Raw genomic sequence first — 21241 nt, 5'->3', positions numbered from 1 at the left:
TGAATACATGAAGGTTTTCAAATTTGATTTAAAAGTTTGGGGCACATTCGAGGTCATGAGGAAGCTGATTCCATCTGCGAGCAGCATAGAAGCTGAAAGCAGCTTCCCCTCGTTTGGTTTTCACCTGGTGTTCTACCAGCTGACTGTGTCTTAAGGATCTCAGTGCCCTGCTGGGCGTATATACCTGAAGGAGATCCAACATGTATACTGTCCCCATGTCATTGAGTGATTTATAAACTAGTAGGAGCACTTTGAAATCTATTTTGTAGTTTACTGGTGACCAGTGAGATTTAAGAACAGGAGTGATGTGTTCGGTTCTCTTGGTTCTTGTTAAGACTCCAGCAGCAGCATTCTGAATAAGCTAAAGTTGCTCTATAGCTTGTTTGGCAAGACCGGCCAAAAGACCTTTGCAATAGTCCAGCCTGTTGGAGATGAACGCATGGTTCTTTAGGTCTGGTCTGGACATGAGACCTCTGAGTCTTGCTACTTGATGAAGATGATAAAACGCTGATCTAGTTATAGCTTTAATGTGGCCAATGCAGCTCAGGTCTCAAATCAATTATGACACCAAGATTTCTAACCTGGGTCTTTGCCTTTATTCCTCTGGAGCCAAGCTGAGCAATAACCTTTATCCTGTCCTTCTTATTTACAAAGACAATAACTTCAGACTTGTCTTTGTTTAACTGAAGGAAGTTTGACTGCACCTGCTCTAGGCACTGATAGAGTGAGCCTAGAGGACCATGGTCACTAGGTGATAGAGCTAGGTAGATCTGGGTGTCATCTGCAAAACTATGACAGGCAATGTTGTTATTGAGTATGACCTGACCCAGTGGGAGCATGTAGAGACTGAAGAGCAGTGGTCCAAGAATTGTGCCTTGGGGGACCCCACATGTCATGGTGATCATCACTCACTGCCGAAGCAGTCGCGATATGCTGACCTCTTAGCAAAGTCCTGAAAGGACTGAAATTGTATGGAGACACAACAGCTGAGAGGACCGAGCCATCTCATCTCCCCATCAATTTCCCCATCTCAGAATTTACCCTGAACGTCCTGGAAACATGTCAAAATAGGCACATATTGTGTTTTCTATCATATACTTTTTATTTTATGTAAACAGTACAATCTCATCTATACACATTATGATGGTAGTGATGTTAAGTGTTTTACCATAGCACACTTTAACGTGCTGCAGGTGTTGTCCCCTGGAAGGAAGACAACATCTCTTTCACTGGGCTAAAACGTCTTCATTATCCTTCATAATCCTGACTTTATAATGTAGCTCAACATTGTTCAACAGCAATGTTTCACTGGTGAAAACACAGACCATTTAAAGCAAAGATTCACATTTTTTTCTCATATTTCTGGAGCTCAGTGGGAACTGCCTTGATTTTGGCCTCCAACATCTTTTTCCAGGTGTGTATTGTGAGTTGCATTCATAGCCAAGCATCTCAAGGATCCCTGCTGAAGTGTATATCAGCTCACTGGTTTCAGTGATGGTGGTCGTAGCAATTGTTCCAAATGCTGAAAACCCATCTTCAAGGAATTCTGATGGTACAGCCGTTGAAGTTGGCATTGAGATTGCCTGGTGTTTATTTGAGCCATGATCTTAACTTTCAGGTCAGTTGTTCATCGTTTTTGGGACATTGTACCCAATCCCTGGATGGGGAGTAGATGTTAAATCCCCTTTAACCTTGTGTCCTGGCTGCCCCTTGTCATAGCCTTTCTGTTGTATCTCGTCAATCTCAAGTTGTAGTAGCACTTGCTGTTTGTCGATGTTGGAACACTGAGCTACTAGTAGTTTGGTGGTTAGCGATGAGTGTGGTTTTCAAAGTAATCATTCTTCTAGCGCTCTCTGCCTTTAACCTTCTGATTAGAGTTACTATAGCATTCCAACAGAGCCAGGTTCTTGCATCTCGCCCGTTTCCGTCCTGTTCCAGTAGCCCACTTTTCATCACGGTGCTGGCAGTGAACCCCAGGAGTGGCTGGAGGAGTGGCTAAAGCAGATCCCAGGAAAAATATCAGACATATCAGTCCAGAAATGTGCAGTTCTAGGAAAAGCTAAGATACTGCACAGAACCTTCAAGCTCCCAGGCCTCTGGTAGAGGACCCGAGCTTACCCACGGAGGGTGAGATGGGAATTTTAGATAGATAGATAGATAGATAGATAGATAGATAGATAGATAGATAGATAGATAGATAGATAGATAGATAGATAGATAGATAGATAGATAGATAGATAGATAGATAGATAGATAGATAGATAGATAGATAGATAGATAGATGGATAGATAGATAGATAGATAGATAGATAGATAGATAGATAGATAGATAGATAGATAGATAGATAGATAGATAGATAGATAGATAGATAGATAGATAGATAGATAGATAGATAGATAGATGGATAGATAGATAGATAGATAGATAGATAGATAGATAGATAGATAGATAGATAGATAGATAGATAGATAGATAGATAGATAGATAGATAGATAGATAGATAGATAGATAGATTGGTCACACCTTCTCATTCAATGAGTTTTCTTTATTTTCATGACCATGACCATTTACAGAGGGGCCAACAAGTGCTAAACATCTGGGAACTCCTTCAAAACTGTTGGAAAACCATTTCAGGTGACTACTTCTCGAAGCTCATCAAGAGAATGCCAAGAGTGTGCAAAGCAGTAGTCAGAGCGAAGGGTGGCAATTTTTAAGGAAACTAGAATATAAAACATGTTTTCAGTAATTTCATCTTTTTTGGTTAAGTACATAACTCCACGTATTCATTCATAGTTCGATGCCTTCAGTGGGAATCTACCAATGTAATATATATATATATATATATATATATATATATATATATATATATATATATATATATATATATAATTACTGTGGAGATCCTTCCACCTTTGAATAGTAGGTCCAATGAAAGTTCTTCTCCAATCGTGCATAATTCCTGAACCTCATATCACTGTTTCAAAAGGACAACATACCATATGTTTTCATATGTTCACCCCAAGTAGTTACACCCATTTATTCTTACACTTCACCATCTCCCTCTCTTCTAATCTCTGTTCTCATTTCTACTTGTAATTCTGGCAAGTGGAAATTTATATAGCACAACATCATTAGTATGTTCTGTTTAACTTGGACATATTCTTTACACATTAACTCTTTTTAACCACATTTCACTCTGCACACAGATTACATATGCGATTTTTGACCAGTATGTACTGGATGACTGCATTTTTTTTAGCACACGAGTACTGGATAAATTTAGGCTCAGCCAATGCCCTGGAGGTTTTTCTGCTTCAAGTCACCCAGAAGTAACTATATGACAAACGCAAAAAGGGCTGAATTAAGTTTCAGAACAAGCTTGATGATCATTTTAGCATTATTACACACATCAGCTGTTTATCACTTCTAAAATACATGAATGCATCGTGCGTCACAGTGTGTTTATTGGGAGTGTGAACACAAGAAGATGTATCATGTAATGTGTATTTGTTCTTGGAGTCACAGACTCAGCTTGCCTCTATCTGGCCTCTCAGACATCTTTCTTTAAGTTTGTCTGGTCGATCCAGCAAGACTTAGCAGAGCACTTCTCAAACTCAGGTGAGAAGGTGGCTCACTCCTCTAAGATCTCAAAGTCCAGACTAATCGACTTACTGAGGCTCAGGAAGACACCGGTGTGTCAGTCTATTGACTGAAAAACAACCTACGCCAGCTTCTGTTTGCTGCTTAATGACAGGTGATACGAGCACGGTCAACTGAGGCAGAGCAGCTGTGTGCCACAGCTCAGTGAGCCTTAGTACACACAAGCTGAAACAGACGACTGAAGAAAATAAATACACTAACATTTAAAATTATTTAAAGGGAAGTTACAAATTGTTCAGAAAAGCTAAATATATTTATTTCAACCTAACAAAAATTAGATGAGGGATTTGTTTGGTGTGATGAGTAAAATAAAACATTGCATGCAAAATATCTTAATCAGTCTAATTGTTCAACAATAACAAAAAGATTGAATCAGAAAAACTAAAATTTACAGAGGAAAAGAGAAAATACAATAACGTTTATGGAGAATTCACAGAGGACATGGTGGTGCATCCCTGAAATTGAATTATCCAATTTTTTTGAGTTTATGCCATCTTTAGCACCAACAATACAAACGTCAAAAGGTCAGAGCCCAGACGAAATCAATCATACTTTCATTTTCATCTTGAATTTCTTTAGTTGTTTTGTGTTAAATTATGAAAAATTAAGAAACCCTGATCAAATGTCCAAGTTTTAGACTTCATTTATTGTTGGTTTTTTGGGTAAATATTCACATTGTTTTGAGTATCTAACCACATTTAGCTCAAATTTACCAGTAGTTTCACCACATAGAATGTAAATAAAAGCAAGTTTATTGTTTTCTGGAACATATATTGGAAGCTGTTGACTGCCAATGAAAAAAAGTATTCTTGCAAACCTGTGAATTCATTTTAGTTTTTGCCTCTTTCATCTTTTCAAAATTAAACCTCACACACTATTTGCTGTTGACAAAATAGAAATTAACTTTTTATCAGGTGCTTTCGACCACTTACAGTGGTTCAGACCCAGTTCAGACCACAGGTCACATTCGCCCATGCACACCCATGCTTTGGAGTGAACACTCATGTTGTTATTTTAACAAAGGGAAAATACAAATACTAGGTAAAACTATAGTTACTGTCATGCATCACCTAAAAGGATGAACAAAACATCTTAATAAAGTCTAAAGCAGTGGTTCCCAACCTTTTTTCGTGAGGATCCCCATGGATCTTAAATTTCGGAATAATATCAATCAATCAATCAATCAATCAATCAATCAAAGCTTTATTTATAAAGCGCCTTCTGCAACCCTGTCAGGAAGCCCAAAGCGCTGAGATTCTAATTATATATATATATATATATATATATATATATATATAGTGCAGCTGTAATATGTGCAGCTGTAGATATTATAGCCTTTACCTTTAACGTGCTTGTCTACAAATGTCTTTCTAATCTCCTGAAACAGCTCTTTCATTTGTTTCCTCTGGTCCATGTTCAGTGTGTGGTAAATACTGTTTCACCACACAACACAGTGTCTACCTGGAGCCCTATATATAGGCCCTTTGACTGATTACAAGATTGTAGACACCTGTGATGCTAATTAGTGGACACATTTTATATTAACATGCCCCTTTGATCCTTTTCTATCTTTTCTAGGGGTACCATCACTTTTGTCCAGGCCTGTTCTGTGAGTTTATGGAAAGCAATGCCTGACTTTCATTGGTTAAATACATAGAATGTTTATTATTATCACTTTTATCAGATTCAAGTTACTTCTGCTGCCATTGTGGGGTTTTCTTTCATTGACCAAAGGGTACCAACTATTTTGTCCACATTTGTAACACCCAAAACATTACATAACCTCCAGGAATGAGTCAATGGTGCAGCTCGGGGATTACTGAGTCAATATATGATAAAAGAATAACAGTTATTCTCTCCCAAAGAATTCTCCCAACCTATTTATGCTTAATGTAAAGTCAAATAAATCTTTTGGGATATTTTATGTTCATTTTTAGACCTTATCTTTATTCCCGTTTTAGATGCAACATTAGTGTGGTATTCAATTCAATTCAAAAATACTTTATTAATCCCAGAGGGAAATTAGAGTTTCAGTACACACAATTCTGAGATTAGACATACATACATACATAGACGCATGGCAAGAATTGGTGACTGTGGTCATTTGCAACCCGAGTTGCACTACCGTAATAGATCAAGAGGGTTTATATGAGGATAGAGTCAGGGGGGAGGGGAAAAAAGGCACTTCAGAGTTACCCTCAACAGAGAGGGTAGCTTTGCTATGCAAAAAAAACACCTCAGACAGAAATGCACACAGACTTCAGACATTACACAACATATGTGTCCACTAGGTGGGGAGGTGGGATTGGGACTCTCCTCACTTCAGTGCCTGCAGCCGCATGGAGCAGTGCTCATCCCCTCCGTTTGGACATGGGAGGGAGATAATGGGTTAGAGCAGGTGCACAGATAGGGTGGGGGATGGGGGGATCTGTCCCCCCAGATTCAGATCGACCCTGATCCCCCCCCCCCCCCCCCCCAACTAAGGCCAGAAAGAAAACAAAATCGGAGGTTACGCGCTTGAAGCTCCTTTTGCCAATTTCATTGAATGCAGCATGACGTAAACAAACCCCGACTCCAGAGGTGCAAAAGTGGTTGCTGCTAGGATGCAGGATGAAGCGAAAAAGGCAAGCAATGATTACTGCGTGTTTAAAAAAGACCAACCATGTAAGTAGGCTGGACCGATCTGTCTATGCATGTTGGTTCTAGTTTCAGTACATTGTTGTCAGTGTTGGGACTTACTCGTTATAAGTGCCAAAGTCTCATTGCTGACTTTAACAAGTCTCATCTACAAATATGATCCCTCATGAAGTTACTACTTTACATCAGACGATAGTGAAGATGTGTAACCTTCAGGCTGAGCAAACTTTGGAAGTTTTTAGAGCTTGAAAAATGCCTCCCGCCGTGAGGCTCCCAGTCAGGGAGAGGAGGAGATGTGTGCAACACGAAGAGCGCAAATATTAGATAAAACATATAATTGCTGGCAGGCCTGGTCTTTGTTGACTGATCACTTTGTCTGGTGATGACTGACTCTGATTATGAAGCAGATTATTGACTCTGATGAAGACATTCACTCATCCAGCCAGGAAGATTGATGCTGCTGCAGCATCAGACAGCTGGTGCTGCACAAGAGGTGTGTGGAGTTTACAAGCTCCAAATGTTGGGTTTGATGTTTGTTTAACCTTCTTTGGGACGTGATGGATGTAGAAACTATGGTAAAACACCGCAAACGTGACAGACGTAGCGACAATGTAAAAAAAAAAGCCGTGAATAAGGCAGATGCCGATGCGTCATATATGGAAGTCAAGTGTGCCACATAATCATAAAAAAGTTACAATGTAAAATTTTAAAATAGATTTACATATTTATGTATAAATTAAAACTTTCCAAATATAATGAAAATTTCTAAATAACATAAAAAGATGAAGGAACATCTGTTGGTCAGGCTGAAAAGTTTGGGAACAACTGCTCTAAGTGATAAGCAGCAGGGGCAGCAGTAGCTCAACAGGTTGAGCAGGTTTTCCAGTAATCGGAAGGTTGCAGGTTCGATCCCGGTTCCGGACAGAAAATTCTGCTGTTGTGTCCTTGGGCAAGACAACCCACCTTGCCTGCTGGTGGTGGTCGGAGGGACCGGTGGCATCTGTGCTCGGCAGCCTCGCCTTTGTCAGTGCGCTCCAGGGCAGCTGTGGCTACATTGTAGCTTATTACCACCAGTGTGTGAATGTGTGTGTGCATGGATGAATGATACACTGTAGTGTAAAGCGCTTTGGAGTCCTTACTCTGAGAGGTGCTATACAAGTGCAGGTCATTTATCATAAGTGGATTTCGTTTTTTAAATATATTTTATGTGCAGTTTTTTAGGGTTTTTATGTTTTCTGTAAAGATTGGTATGCTGAAAATCATTTAATGTTTTGCTTAAAGCATGAGGTTTTGGTTAGTAATTGATTGGGAGAATAACAAATGACTGAATTAAATAGTGGAGCGCCTCTGTCAGTGCGCCCCAGGGCAGCTGTGGCTACATCGTAGCTCATCCCCATCAGTGTGTGAATGGGTGTGTGAATGGATGAATGATACACTGTAGTGTAAAGCACTTTGGAATCCTTACTCTGAGAGGAGCTATAGAAGTGCAGATCATTTATCATTTATAGTGTTGATAAGGCAGAGATTTGTTGCCAGCATTCCACTGCATATTGGCTTCAAACACGTACATAAAGTGTTAGTTTTTACATAAACCATTTGATGAAATTACACAAACTGACTGAACTCTAGTTAAGGCGCTTGCAATAGTTTGTGTGTGTGTGTGTGTGTGTGTGTGTGTGTGTGTGTGTGTGTGTGTGTGTGTGTGTGTGTGTGTGTGTGTGTGTGTTTGGGGGAGGGTACATTGACTCCTAGATACGGTTCCACGGCCTTCACCGGTCACAGTCCCGCACTCTAAAAAAAAAAAAGTTGAACGAACTTAAAAAAGTAAGGCAACCAGCTGCACAGCTTTTTTGAGTAGACTCAACAAAGGTTTTTTTTGTTGTGTGAACAAGAACTAAACTGTAAACTGAACTATCAATCTTAAGTTAAACAAATTTAAAATTGCTCTTCAGCTTTCCTTTCGTTTTTAAGTTGAAGCAACCCATGTTTTTTAGTTAAATGTACTGAAGAAAAAGTTGAGACAACATGTTTACATTTGTTGCCTTAACTTACTTGTATGAGTACATTTGACATAAAGTTTTAAATTGGTCAAACTTAAGGCTTCAACTCATATATACTCATTCAAGTAAGTTGAGACAACATATGTAAACATGTTGTCTCAACTTTTTCTTCAGTACTTTTAACTAAAAACATGGGTTGCTTCAACTTAAAAACAGAAGTAGAGCTGAAGAGCAATTTTAAATTTGTTCAACTTCAGAATGACAGTTCAATTAACAATTTAGTTCTTGTTCACACAACAAAAAACCCTTTGTTGAGTCTACTCAAAAAAGCTGTGCAGCTGGTTGCCTTACTTTTCTAAGTTTACTCGACTGCCTTACCTTTTAAGTTTATTCAACTGCCCATTCTTTAAATAGAAAGTTGGAAGTAACATACCACATCAAAAGCATCTTGTGTATAGGGAAACATTTATTTGTAACATTGCAACATCAAAATTAAAGTTATTCTTTTTATCAATCTTCCAATGGTAGTTAATTTCCTCTGTGGACAATGTAATAAAATAAAAAAAATGGAAAATAAAATTCCATAAGAGATTACAGAAAAAATAAAACTAATGCACATGAAAGGCACTTCATGGAAGATATATATATATATATATATATATATATCCTTACCATAAATGAAAATATGCCACAACAATGACACTGAAAAATATTCATCTCATCCTGGATATTGTACTCTGAAGTACAAAGAAAAATAATTGATAACAGTGTTATAAACTTCTGTAGAGCTCAGTATAGTGGCTACCTTGTAATATTGTTTTGGATAACTTTGGCATGTAAAAAAGTATTAGAAAAAGATGTACAATTCTGTACAACAGTAATCCCTGAAGAAGCCATTTTAACATTCAGAAAATCTTCATTTAAAAGCATTTAAAATACTGCTTTTGAAACATTTGACATTTGTTAAACAACTTACACAAAAAATAATAATAATAATAATAAAAGACTGCTTGGCACCTGCCAGTCTTTAGAATCTGTATGGCTGGTGGAGATTAAGAAACTCGTAGAGGAGAGAACACTTATTATATACAAATAACCACCCCTGAACAAGCCATTTCAACATTCATTATATTTTTATATGAAAACATTCTAAACAATGCTTTAGCAACGCTTAACATTGAAGAACAACTTGCCGTCTCTTACCTTCTCAGCACTCACCAGAGTAGGAGAAAACACCATCTTTATTTCAGCAAACTATTCTTTAGGGCCTGGACTCTGGCTGAGCAGTCGGTTCCCAGACTGAGGAAACCCTTTTGAGTGGCCTCAAAAGTGTACCTCAAGTTCTTAGGATAGTCCAGGTTAAGAGCATATATGAGGCCGAAGAGAAGTGCAAATGCAGTTGGGAAACTGCTGATGTCATCAAGGACAATCTGCTCCTCAATAATCAGGGCGATGCTTCTTGTTGTTGGAAATGAGTTAACTGTTCCAACATCATCTTCGACAACCGTGAGAATACCAAGTTCCATGCCTTGGACAGCCACATCCACTGGGTCAGTATCCTACAGAAAAACAAAGAAATAGGGAGAAAAAAAAAAAGACATTAATTTCTTTTAATTTTAAAATAAAGGAACATCAACCATTATTTTTGGATAAAAATACCTAAAAATAAAAAACTAAACATTCCACAAAATAAATCAGGCAGATTTCTGTCATGAAATTCTGCACGTAGTATATAAAAGAGGCAGATTTGGAAAGATTCATAACTTTTTTGTTTGGCTTTGGGTTGGCAGCGAAGGACAAAGTCACCCTCTATTGCTGTCTAGGCAAGTTCTCGTTGTGAAGGATGGGTACCGAAACGAGGCACCGTTTCAAATTAAGTGAATCGGTGCTCGGTCGGTACTGTGGAATTCGGTCGGTGCCTTAAAAAGTACCGAATTCTGTACCCATCCCTACATCACACATAGCGACGCGCAGTTTCTCATACCGGCAGCTCTTTCCTCTGTTCTAAATGACTTGAATGTCTTTAAAACCACAAGTAGAAGCGCTGAAAGCATTTCTTCTAAAAAAAAAAAAAAAAAAAAAGATTTAAAAGATGTTTACGCCGTTGTCAGATGCCTTTAATTTTTTATTTTTACTACAGCTAAAAAATTACAGCGTCGCACAGTACAGTTGGCATTTATATCTTTTTTCTGATTGGTTTTTTTTGAGCTGCCTAGTCCCGCCCCTCATGTGCCTCTCTGCCTGTGAGTTACCAAACGCTTTCTCTGTGCAGAATTAAACAGAGGATGAGTATGGCAGGCCAGGCTAATGGATTGCTGATATTTCCGCACAAATTTCGGAGACCATCTATATGCTCAGTAATGTACGCCTTCCGAAGGATGTGTGTGTAATCAACTCGGCCAGGCTGGGTATAGTGGAGAGGGATGGAGCCCATGCTAATATGCAAGCCCCAATTGGCATTAGCAAGGAGGGTGTGGGCAGCAGAGGGCAACATCATCCTCCGCTGCCCACAGATAAATTAAGGAAGTGACACCAGTCAGAGGAAGGCTATAGTGTTAGCTAAAACTTGTCAGCAAAAAAGGTAAAAGCAAATCTTTATTATGATGTGTTCAGAAAACAACCAAACAATGGGTGGTGTGTGTGCGTGTGTGCAATATAGACAAGCCATTGAGAGCCGAACGCCTGGTTTATACTCAGCTCCACGAGAAAGAGACACGCACGCACGGACAGAGATATTTTGCCCCTAAACTTCTCCCTCTCCTAGGGAATGTTGCAAAGCTATTCCTCGCCAAGACAACAGAGGGCTTAGCACTGTTCTGTGGTATCCTGTGATGTATCCGGCCCAAAGTAGTGCAGTTACTATTGTGTTTTTTGTATTTCTGAGACTTTTTAACACAGACAAATTTGGGTCTTATTCTCTTCCACCTCTATACTCACATTTCCCATTGTTTCCGTTCACAAATCAAACGCTTGCTGCACATATTTTCACTCCTCCAGTCACAGGTGTATAAAAAATTCATATTTGCAGAGTTTTACCATGAGGTATTTTTCAAGCTAGATATGTTAGGCTCTCTTTTTGTTTTTGAGGGGATAATGACGGCGCTAATGACGACAGTGGTGACCTGACCAATCACAAGCTTGCGTTCTGTCTTGTCAGACGGATGTTTAGAAAAACAGTGCTCAACTTTGTCCTTGTGAGCTGGAGAGCCCTCAAAAGGACGCATAATGGCATTGCATGCATCTGTCCCGACGCAGACGAAAAAGTATAAATTAGGCTTAAGTCATTTACACATCATGGCTCACCAGAAGAATGAAAAAATGAATGCAAGTCAACAGGACTAAAAATGCTTTTTCTAATGCCGCTTGTTTTGTGCCATGGATTTCACATATGATGTCAGTGAATTTTAAAGACACATTTTGATGCCAAGAATAGGGCTGAAACGAATCTTCAAATGATTCCTTTCGTTAAATTCCTTGATTATTTATTTACTTATTCGAAGCTTCGTTAAATGTGTGCACTGCAGTCTGAACACATTTTACTGGTGCACTATGTGGTAATCTAGGTGCTGTGGAGGAAAACAAAGAAACCTGAAAAGATGACCCATTGCTGAAATGGTTTTCCAACTGTGTTGAAGGACTACCTCTTGAAGCTCATCAAGAGAATGCCAAGAGTTTGCCAAGCAGTAATCAGAGCAAAGGATGGCTATTTTAAAGAAAATAAATTATAAAACATGTTTTTTTTAGTTTTTGCACTTTTTTGGTTAAGTACATAACTCCACATGTGTTCATTTATAGTTTTGATGACTTCAGTGAGAATCTCCTAATGTAAATGGTCATGAACATAGACAAGACAGTGACTTAGACTTTTCTTAAGGATATCTAAACAGCAATAGCACTATACCTTACCAGACACGTTTTTAGAAACCCATCAGACTGTTCCTTCAAATATAGAGGCAGACCTCGAAGAGCTGTAGACTTTCTGTATTCAAGTACATCGGTCGTCTGAAAGACAGTTACATGAGAAAATTAAATTAGTAATTAGAAAAATCTCAGTTAGTAAACAGTATGTTTATCAGAAATAACAGTTCATAGACATCTTTACCTTCTCATCAAATATATCTAGAAGGTTCTTGAGCTCCTTGTCAAGTTTTCCAGAGCGCGATCTGTACAGCTTTATGAGTTGTGCAGAGTGTTCATCCAGATATGACAAGAAGGTCTTCATCAGCTCCACCCGGGTAACTCGAAAAAACTCAGCACATATCTTTGAGGTAATAGTGCTCATTAAATCATTATCACATAAAATATGCTAAATGTACCACAATTTTTGCACTTAAACAGAAAACATAATTAAAGGTGCATTATGTAAGAATAGCATAAGACAAACATCTAGTGGTAAAATGTGGTTACTGCACGACTTTTTTCTAAGCAAATTTTTAACTATCTCATTGTTGTTCTGAATTTCATGGCTGTTACAAATCAGCACCAGATTTTAAATAATAGACGTACATTATTATATCAGGTGTTACCACGCTTGGGTGTTTTACGGTGTAGAGCATTTACTGTAATATTTATCCAGCATTAAAGTGTTGTTTTTCCTTCTTCTTGCTGTTAGCTGGCTTTAATGAATGACTCATTAAAGGAAGTAAAATGCCATAATTGAATTATTTTTGTTTTTACTCTGGACTCAGTGCGCTAATAAACTTTGACTGATTAACTGATTAATTTCACACACATTTCACTGTAATATCCAGTTGTCTGTCATTTAAAAAGTAGCTTGAAATATTTTTAGAGCATAACAGTTGCTTATTATACACTATTAGCATTGTTACCTCAACGTTAGCCTCTAGCCTGCTTCTGGGTCACTCCTTGCTTTTGTTAAAAAAAAAAAAACTTTGTAGCTTTTGACTGTACTAAATTACAAATGTCTGTTCTGGCGAGCTAACGCTGCAGAGGCACAGCAACATTACAAACTTCTACTAAATATTTACTACATCTCCCTTTTTGTTTTGAAAGAAAAGGTCTGACAACCTTCCAGCTGGCTTTAAAGGAAATCTGTTTCCACCATGATTAAGGCACTAAACTGTTTTGTGATTATTAGACAGTAGAATTCTTACATAGTGCTCCTTCAAAATATCAAATACAACACACTGGAAAATGCAAACCTGTTCTTCAAAGAACAGCGCAAGCCATCGATTCATCACATCAGAGACAAAGGGTTGTTTTCCCACTATTTCCTTCCTCCTCATGGAAAAAGTATTTTCCATTCCACTGTCTCGCTGTGTAAGATGTAGGGTTGAACTCCGACTTCTGCTGGTTGATGGAGCTAAGTCATTTAAAGATGGCGTGGAAGAAATTGAGGATGCAGATTCATCTCTTTGTTGGATTGCTCCTTGATACAAAATCTTCAGTACTGCTTTGTCTTTAGGAAGTTCTTTAATGTCTGTTAAATTGCACAGTTCATTCCCAAAATCAGGATCCTCAAACTGAATCAAAATATCACCTGCAAGTTCAAGGCATTCTTGAAGAATGTTCTTTAAATGTTCTACTGAACACAGGCTCTCCGAAATATCCACCCTTCTGATGTTGTCTGGTGACACAATGACACGAAACAGCATGATCTGCAACGCAAAAAAAGAAGAAAAAAAAAGTAAATTATAACAAAATACGTCACAAAAAATTCATGAAGGTTTGCAAGAGGAGTACCAGTAAAGAGTTATGCTCAATAGATGACAACTGGTCATGTAACTCTGCTTTAATACAAACAATATAACATTTCGTGGGTAATGTGTGCACAAGTGAATTTCTCTGAAAGCCATTAAACAAATATAAGTCAATTAGCATTTCACCATTTCACCGTCTCAAACAATCAATTACTACATTTTTGTTCCCTATTATTATTATTACCTTAAAGGTGGAGGAGGAACTTCTTCAGGGAGACAACAGCTTTTCCCTGAATAACATAAGACGTAAGAGGATGGATATCATTAAGATCTTCTTCCTCAAGAATTTCAATGTCAGTTGTTTCAGATACTTCATAGCATCTGCAATGTTCAATGTACCATGACATGAGTTTTCTGCACAAGAAAGACACCTTGGCTGAAGAATGAACAAGAATACTGATGATTCTGACAAACGATACCGTCTAGACGCGCGACGGAGCGCTTCACACCGCTTCAGTGATTCCTTTAACCATTGAGCTTCATCATCCAGGTCTCTTATGCGTCTTCGTGCGCAGAATTATGCTTAAGCGCCTCGTGATTTTTATCTTGAGAGGCGCTATAGAAATGATATTTTCTTCTTCTTCTTAACATGAGTCCGATTCTCTCTCCCCCCACCCCCACCCCCCGCCGCCGTCAGACATCTGGAACTTTTCCCTGCTGTGTGAACGCAGCCGAAAGGACAAGTTCCGGTACAAAAGTGGCGTGTCTGAAAACACAGTTCCTCTTAAAAACCGGATTGAATTGTCCACAAATGTTCCAGAATGTCTATCTGAAAAGGGCTCTAGACACTTTTATGTCCGTGTTCCACAAAAAACGTGTGGCGCCATCCACTAGGGAAAATGAGCGCGCACAACGGTTAATCTCGACAGATGGCGACATAAAACGAAAGATATGAGGATAAATACCAATGAAGTTGGACGCTGGGGACTAAATAAATCAAATAAAAGCATTTCCCAGTCAAAAAAAAATAGAGTAGACTTAGATGGTAGAATGCCAGAGCAAGCACACACTTTCACTTACACAAGAATTAGCCTTTGCTAGCTTGGCCTCGACCAGTACGAAAGTCCAATTCTATCAATATACCAATGTGTTTAAATACTTAAGGCATTTGAGCGGCAACCAGCAAAATAACGTTTATATCATAAAGAGGCTTACCTGATCAAACAGCATACATACAGAACGTTCAGACCAACGGTGCTGTGCGTCTCGTCCAAATTCCGCTCCGGCTCAGTACCGCGCTAACCCGGCTTCCGGAAATGACGACTGTCTCTAAATTCTTGAATTTCTCGAACTGTCTGCCACCTATCGATCGGGCGTCTGAATCGCATTTCGTTTCTCTCTAAAACGAAACTGTTTCCGTTGTTTTTTATTGATTTATTTCAAAACCATAATGTAACAAAGTACGAATAGATTAAACAACGTTAAAACAAACAAAATATGCAATTCAGTGGAATACATTTATGTTAACAATCATTAAGGGGGATTAATTATACAAATACACATAAAGCTATACAAAAATCAAATGTTTTGAGAGCGTTTTGTGAGAAGATAATTATTTTAGGTGCAGATTCACATCATTAAGAAAATGAGTAAAATTATACAAAGTTTAACTCTAAGAAATAACACATTTATCATTAAAATACATTTATGCTTTATTTTTTAAAAGTAAGAAGTTAAAAAATGGTATGAGTGTAAGTTACAAAAACTTTCAAAAACTTTGAAGTACTTTAGTTAATGTTACTAAGATATATTAAAAACAAATTTCTGCCAATGTTTGAAACATGACTTTTTTTTAAGATGAATTAATGTTTATTAGATTACTTTACACAGTCAGTTTAACATTAATGGCACCAGATTGGCATGTTAAACTAAAATGTTTACAAACACATAAAAACACAAATATATACGAATGCAAAGGTATAAATGTAAGTATTCATTGTATTCTCATGGATAAATTACATGATTTCCAATACTTCAACAAAGTTTACCATGTGTGGGGCCCTTAGTTGCTTCTCTGGATGCACCACTCATTACCTAAAGTTGTCTCAACTGAAAAATTGAGTTTAAATGGACAACTAATTTGTGAACTTAACATTTTAATTCAGTTAAACTATTTTAGAAAAAAAATGCTCACTTAACTTAGAAATATGTGTTATAATGACAAAACTGTAGTTGAGGTTTTTAGAGTGCGCCCAGCCTGGGATAGGGAGAAAGAGTTTCCAAAGCGACGACAGCATTCCACATTTCGTCTGAGGGGGGAGTTTATACTTCAACCTCACAGGCTCCAAGGGCACCAGATTCAGATAAGAATTGTTTTGGGGACAGATAGAGATAATTTCCTCTCTGCCTTAGAGTTCTGTTGGTCTTCAACCCCTCTAGATCCAATAACGGAATAATTAATCTATCCCAATCCGTGCTGTTCCGTCAACTTGCCTCTTGATGGAATCCACCTTCTATGCCAGAACCTGAAGCTCAGCCAAAGTTCCAAGCTTACGAGTCATCTCGACAATTATATGAGTTTGTGCATCACTGAGCTCCGGGATTGAGCCAATATTCCTCAAAAGCTCATTAATTTTCCGGTAAGTCAGGCAACCGCTCAGGCCAAACAGCAGGAATCCTGACACCAAAACAACGAATATCCAAACATCTTCAGAATCCTCTACAGACAGTTGAGAGAGGCAGATCAGGTTCCACTGTTTCCAGGAGTTCATGATCCTACAGGGTACTACTGTAGATTATTTTTTACTGTATACATTGTATATCATATTTCTATTTCACCTGTTCCTTTGTCTTTCCTACTGCTTTGAGCATGTACATGACACAACAATTTCCCTCGGGATAAATAAAGTTGTTCATATCTTATCTTATCTTATGATATACCCAGCTGGCTCTGTCCCAGAGGGGCATCCGGGAGCCCCTTCTCCCGTTCTCATTGTTGAAAAAATTTTGTTAATCGCGTTGAGAGACCAACTGACCAGATCCATTATTAATAATTTCCAGTTTCCAGAAAAAATGCAGAAAGCGCCGTGCACACGGCTTATTAGCAGTAAGCTGAGGAAACTCATGTAACACAAACAGATTTGAAGAATAAAAACAATGTTGTGATTTAAATGATCAGAGTCTTTATCCCTGTGGGGCTTTATGTCTGCTAATGCCCTTAAAATAGAGCTGAAGGGGCGAACATGGTTCAGCAGTGGAGTCGTGGTCTTGGAAAGAGAAAAATGCAGTAAAAGCTGTTTTGAGTGTTGGATAAAATGAGTTAAATGTTCTGCATAAGGAGGGAAAACATGTCAAGAAGATGCAGTCCAGGTGTGTGCGCAGCTGAAAGTGAAATATACTTGAAGGTGTTAAAATAGTGCCATGTGAGAAACAATTTTTAAAAAATGCACTAATTTCAACATTACTCAATTGGCTGATGCACTCTACTGATATTAATATAAAATATATATTACTATAAAAGCTAAAAATGTTGACTTTGGAGAGCAAAACACAAAAAGTGTAAAAACTTGAGGAATGAAATGGGCATAAAGTGTGAATACATTTTGATACACTGACATCACTTTGTTACTAAACTGCAACATGAACATTTCCGTTAAAGTCACACTTTAAAAATTACATGAAACGACCTAGCCTGGCAAGCCAGAATTTGGTCTAGTTCACTAGGCTAGAAACGACCCACACAGCATCATCAAATTTAAAATGTTTCACAAAGGTGTAATTTTACTACAATTACAAATAAAATTGATCATATTTTCTTGAAATTTTCTGCCTCCAAATTGTCGCCAACAGTAACAACCTAAGAAGATGTTTTTGATTATTTATTAAGGTTTGCCACATTTACAGCAGACACTGACCCCAGCTTTCCACTGGATACGTAACCATTGTGTATTATAATAGCTGCAATTATAGTCAATGGGTGTGTTTCCAATGGACACCTAGCAGCATGTTTTTGAAGCATACAAAAATTATAGTGTTGCTTTGCTTGACTAAAATTATGCATAGAATCTATGTTTTACATGTTATGTTTCCAGAAAGGGCCAAGCTCAGCAGTTCAGATTGGGCCAGACAGGAATGTAAACACAAGAGCAGTAAAAGCATCCAGCAAATTTATAAATAAAAGACACATGCAGGTTTCCCATTTACTACCTAATAAAAAAAGATGTAAATACCCGTGACACCTCTTTGGCTGAAGATAACAAAAAATAAACATCAGCTCAGTGGCGTTGAATGGCCAAACTGGGACAAGTTTTGCTTTGGTCCCCTGTACCGCAAGCTGCCTAGAGGCGTCAGATCACCAAATATTTAGCTGCTTGTTTACTATGAAGTATAAAAACAGCAGTAAAGCCACATTATAATCCTTTAAGTTTGCTATCTCTCTCTCTCTCTCTCTCTCTCTCTCTCTCTCTCTCTCTCTCTCTCTCTCACACACACACACACACACACACACACACACACACACACACACACACACACACACACACACACACACACACACACACACACACACAAACACACGCATGCACATGCAGAACGCATAGACCTAGAAAATGTTTAGTACTATCTCGTTTCCTCTGGCAATACAGGTTTCTGGTTCTGGGTCTCAGGGAAGATACCAAAGGGGAGGGGTGAGTGTTTGGGGGCCATGTTTGAGTTCAAAAAACCTAAAGTGAGAAATCACAACAGTAACACAAATATTGATGTAGTGTTTGAGTTTAATTGAGTCTGATCAGAATTTTCTCAGAATAATTATTCACAGGATTAATTTACTTAGTACAAATTTTAGCTTTGTGCAAGTTTTTTAACATTGAATAAGTATAAAAATTAGTCAGTCTTTTGGATGACTCTGAAAACAACAGATCATCAAGATCCCTTAAAAGAGCCATAACTCCCAAATGTTACTGTTAATTCCTGTTTTCCAAATTCACTAAATTCACTAATAAAATCATGCCATGATGAAAAAGTGTACACAGCAGGCGACTAACACACACACACACACACACACACACACACACACACACACACACACACACACACACACACACACACACTCCTGACACAGCAGCTCTTAACCACAACCTGATCAGCAGATTAATAGAAGAATGAACTCACTAATATAGAAATTAACTCTGCATGTCCTACGCCCTGCAAACTTATTGATGGCGGAGGCAAAATCTATTTTTCTCGCTGTCATTTTTATAGGGAAATTTTCAGAGACATTTGTTTATAATGGTGTGGGGTTGACAGAATCTGATGAGATAATGGATGGACCTGAACCAGATGGATCTGCTGCACTCCTGTAACTGGATTTGGGTGCGACAAAGTTTTTTTTTTTTAAATAATCCAGTTTAGGAAGTTTGGAGTTGTGCACCTTCTCTTTTCTTTTCTGTGCTCCAGATATTTGTGCTGAACTATAAGGCTTATTAGTTTTTCCCCTCTAAAGTTATCCAAAAAACTTGGTTCATCAGTGATGATGTTCATGATGACAATTAAACTGACTATGTTTTGTAAATGTTGAAAAGTAAAATAAATTAAATGTGATTTTTTTTACAGGCAGCAAGTGAACCATTATCATCACTGAAATGAAAAATACTGAAGTTAGAGAATGACATAAATTAGGTGCAGAGTAAGGTAGGGCTTCAATGACAGAAAGACATGGTGGAGCAGATCAATATATGCAGGCATTGTTATCTTTATGATCATCACAAGGTTAAGCTGGAACAGTTACATTGCAACTCAGACAAACAGTATTCTAAGATTCGATTTATAGTTGTAGAGTCCCAAACTGGGCCCCCCAGGATCCGTGGGCCCCCAGCTGCACCAACAGAACCTACGCACCTGCCCAAGCCCTCATTGAATGTTAGATCTTTCTCCTTACTTGTTGTCACATGAACTGGTGAAATCACCTTTAATGTACCACTGCATCTGTTGGAAAGCTGGGCTATGACAAATTTTAAAAGGTTCATTTAGATATTCATAAATTTTGCATTTGATGGCAGATGTCAATTTCCCAATCTTGAACAAATCTGCTACCAGCTAAAGCAAATTCATAGTGATTTCCACAAGAACTATGTGTATCATAAACTTATTTTAAAAATACAATTTTGTTTTACTTAAAAGTTACAATTTTGGAAGCCAACCCTTCTATTTTGGAGTTTTGTTATTGGCAGAGACCTTTAGCAGAGACACGTGGAAAATATTTATGGACAAAATGTAAAAAAATAAATAAATAAAAAAGGTGATTCCTGTTTGATTACTGGTTAATAAATAATCAATGAGGAATACGAGCTGATTTCAACAGATTATGAAAAATATGCTGGCCCATAATTTATTTGTGCCGTACCCCCTTTTTGAAGGCAAACAAATAAAAATCATCCTTGATTAATTTCTAGAGACTGCCTTCTGGGGGCTGGGGCTTTGGGGCATCTAAATTTCCAGCTACGCCCCTGTGAGCCTCCATACTTCCGGGAAGTATTACATAACAAGAAGACACTCGACTTTCCCTAAAGAAGAGCCGACATCATTTATCCAAGACAAACTTTCTCCTTCATAAACACATCCACTACAACAGAGCATCTCCTAAACGAGTCTGTCTCCTGATCCCATCACCGCCCCCCTTCCTCTTCCTCCTCCCCTACCTCTCAGTTCTCTACACTACACACACGCGTACACACGCGCGCGCACACACACACGGACGCTGCAGCGTTTTTTAAGAGTGTTTCCAACCCTGGACAGGAGGGAGGGAGGAGGCAGGAGGAAGGAGAATAATGTCCAAATGCTGGCCGTGTTCATGATCTGAAAAAAAAAGATAGAGAAGAGAGCCGCACACAGGGGCTGATAAATTACCAATCGAATGGATCGGCGATCCGTGTGTGAGCGCTAGATCAGAGAGTGGCATTGCAGACATGGGTCGCAGCGGCTCGGCACCTCTCGCTCTGCTCCTTGGGGAGTGTTTTCACTGTCAGTCCTTCAGCGCTGGAAATGGCGATGTGATGCTGAGCGCGGAAGACGCAGCGGAGGCGGACGCCAAGGAGGAATAAAGACATTTATGCTTGAGCCGCGCTTTTCTTTGGGTTGGATTTTTAGTAGCAGCGGTGGACAGTACCATGGTGAATTACCAGAAATACATTACTGTTATGCAGCTGGCTCTGGGGGTGACCGCCGTCAACAAAGAACATTGTCTTCCGCCCAGGAAGCGAATGTGGTGAGTATCAAGTGTTGGTGCG

At 38.5% G+C, this 21241-nt stretch overlaps 2 protein-coding genes across 10 annotated transcripts in view; one reads left to right on the top strand and one right to left on the bottom strand.

The window, feature by feature from the left end:
* The window catches only part of tjp1b (tight junction protein 1b), a 109007-nt gene that overhangs the window by 8272 nt on the left and 79494 nt on the right, over positions 1-21241 (top strand). For 2 of the 9 annotated variants that reach the window (XM_015964212.3, XM_015964211.3), the window contains exon 1: positions 20640-21219. The exons of the other annotated variants lie outside the window; for them this stretch is intronic. In XM_015964212.3, the coding sequence (XP_015819698.1) occupies positions 21122-21219 (98 nt within the window). In that variant the 5' untranslated portion in view covers positions 20640-21121. Of the gene's footprint in view, positions 1-20639; positions 21220-21241 lie in introns of those variants that run through there. 9 annotated transcript variants of the gene reach the window in all.
* Positions 8211-14644, bottom strand: LOC129163921 (uncharacterized). Its single transcript, XM_070550344.1, has 5 exons — positions 14203-14644; positions 13461-13916; positions 12401-12559; positions 12205-12300; positions 8211-9857 (listed from the first exon to the last, which is right to left on the bottom strand). The coding sequence occupies exons 2-5, from the start codon at positions 13911-13913 to the stop codon at positions 9540-9542; spliced, it is 1026 nt and encodes a 341-aa protein (XP_070406445.1). The 5' UTR covers positions 13914-13916; positions 14203-14644; the 3' UTR covers positions 8211-9539.

The sequence above is a fragment of the Nothobranchius furzeri genome, chromosome 4, assembly GCF_043380555.1.
Source record: "Nothobranchius furzeri strain GRZ-AD chromosome 4, NfurGRZ-RIMD1, whole genome shotgun sequence".
Taxonomy (NCBI): Eukaryota; Metazoa; Chordata; class Actinopteri; order Cyprinodontiformes; family Nothobranchiidae; genus Nothobranchius; species Nothobranchius furzeri.
This window is presented reverse-complemented; position numbering and strand designations above follow the sequence as displayed.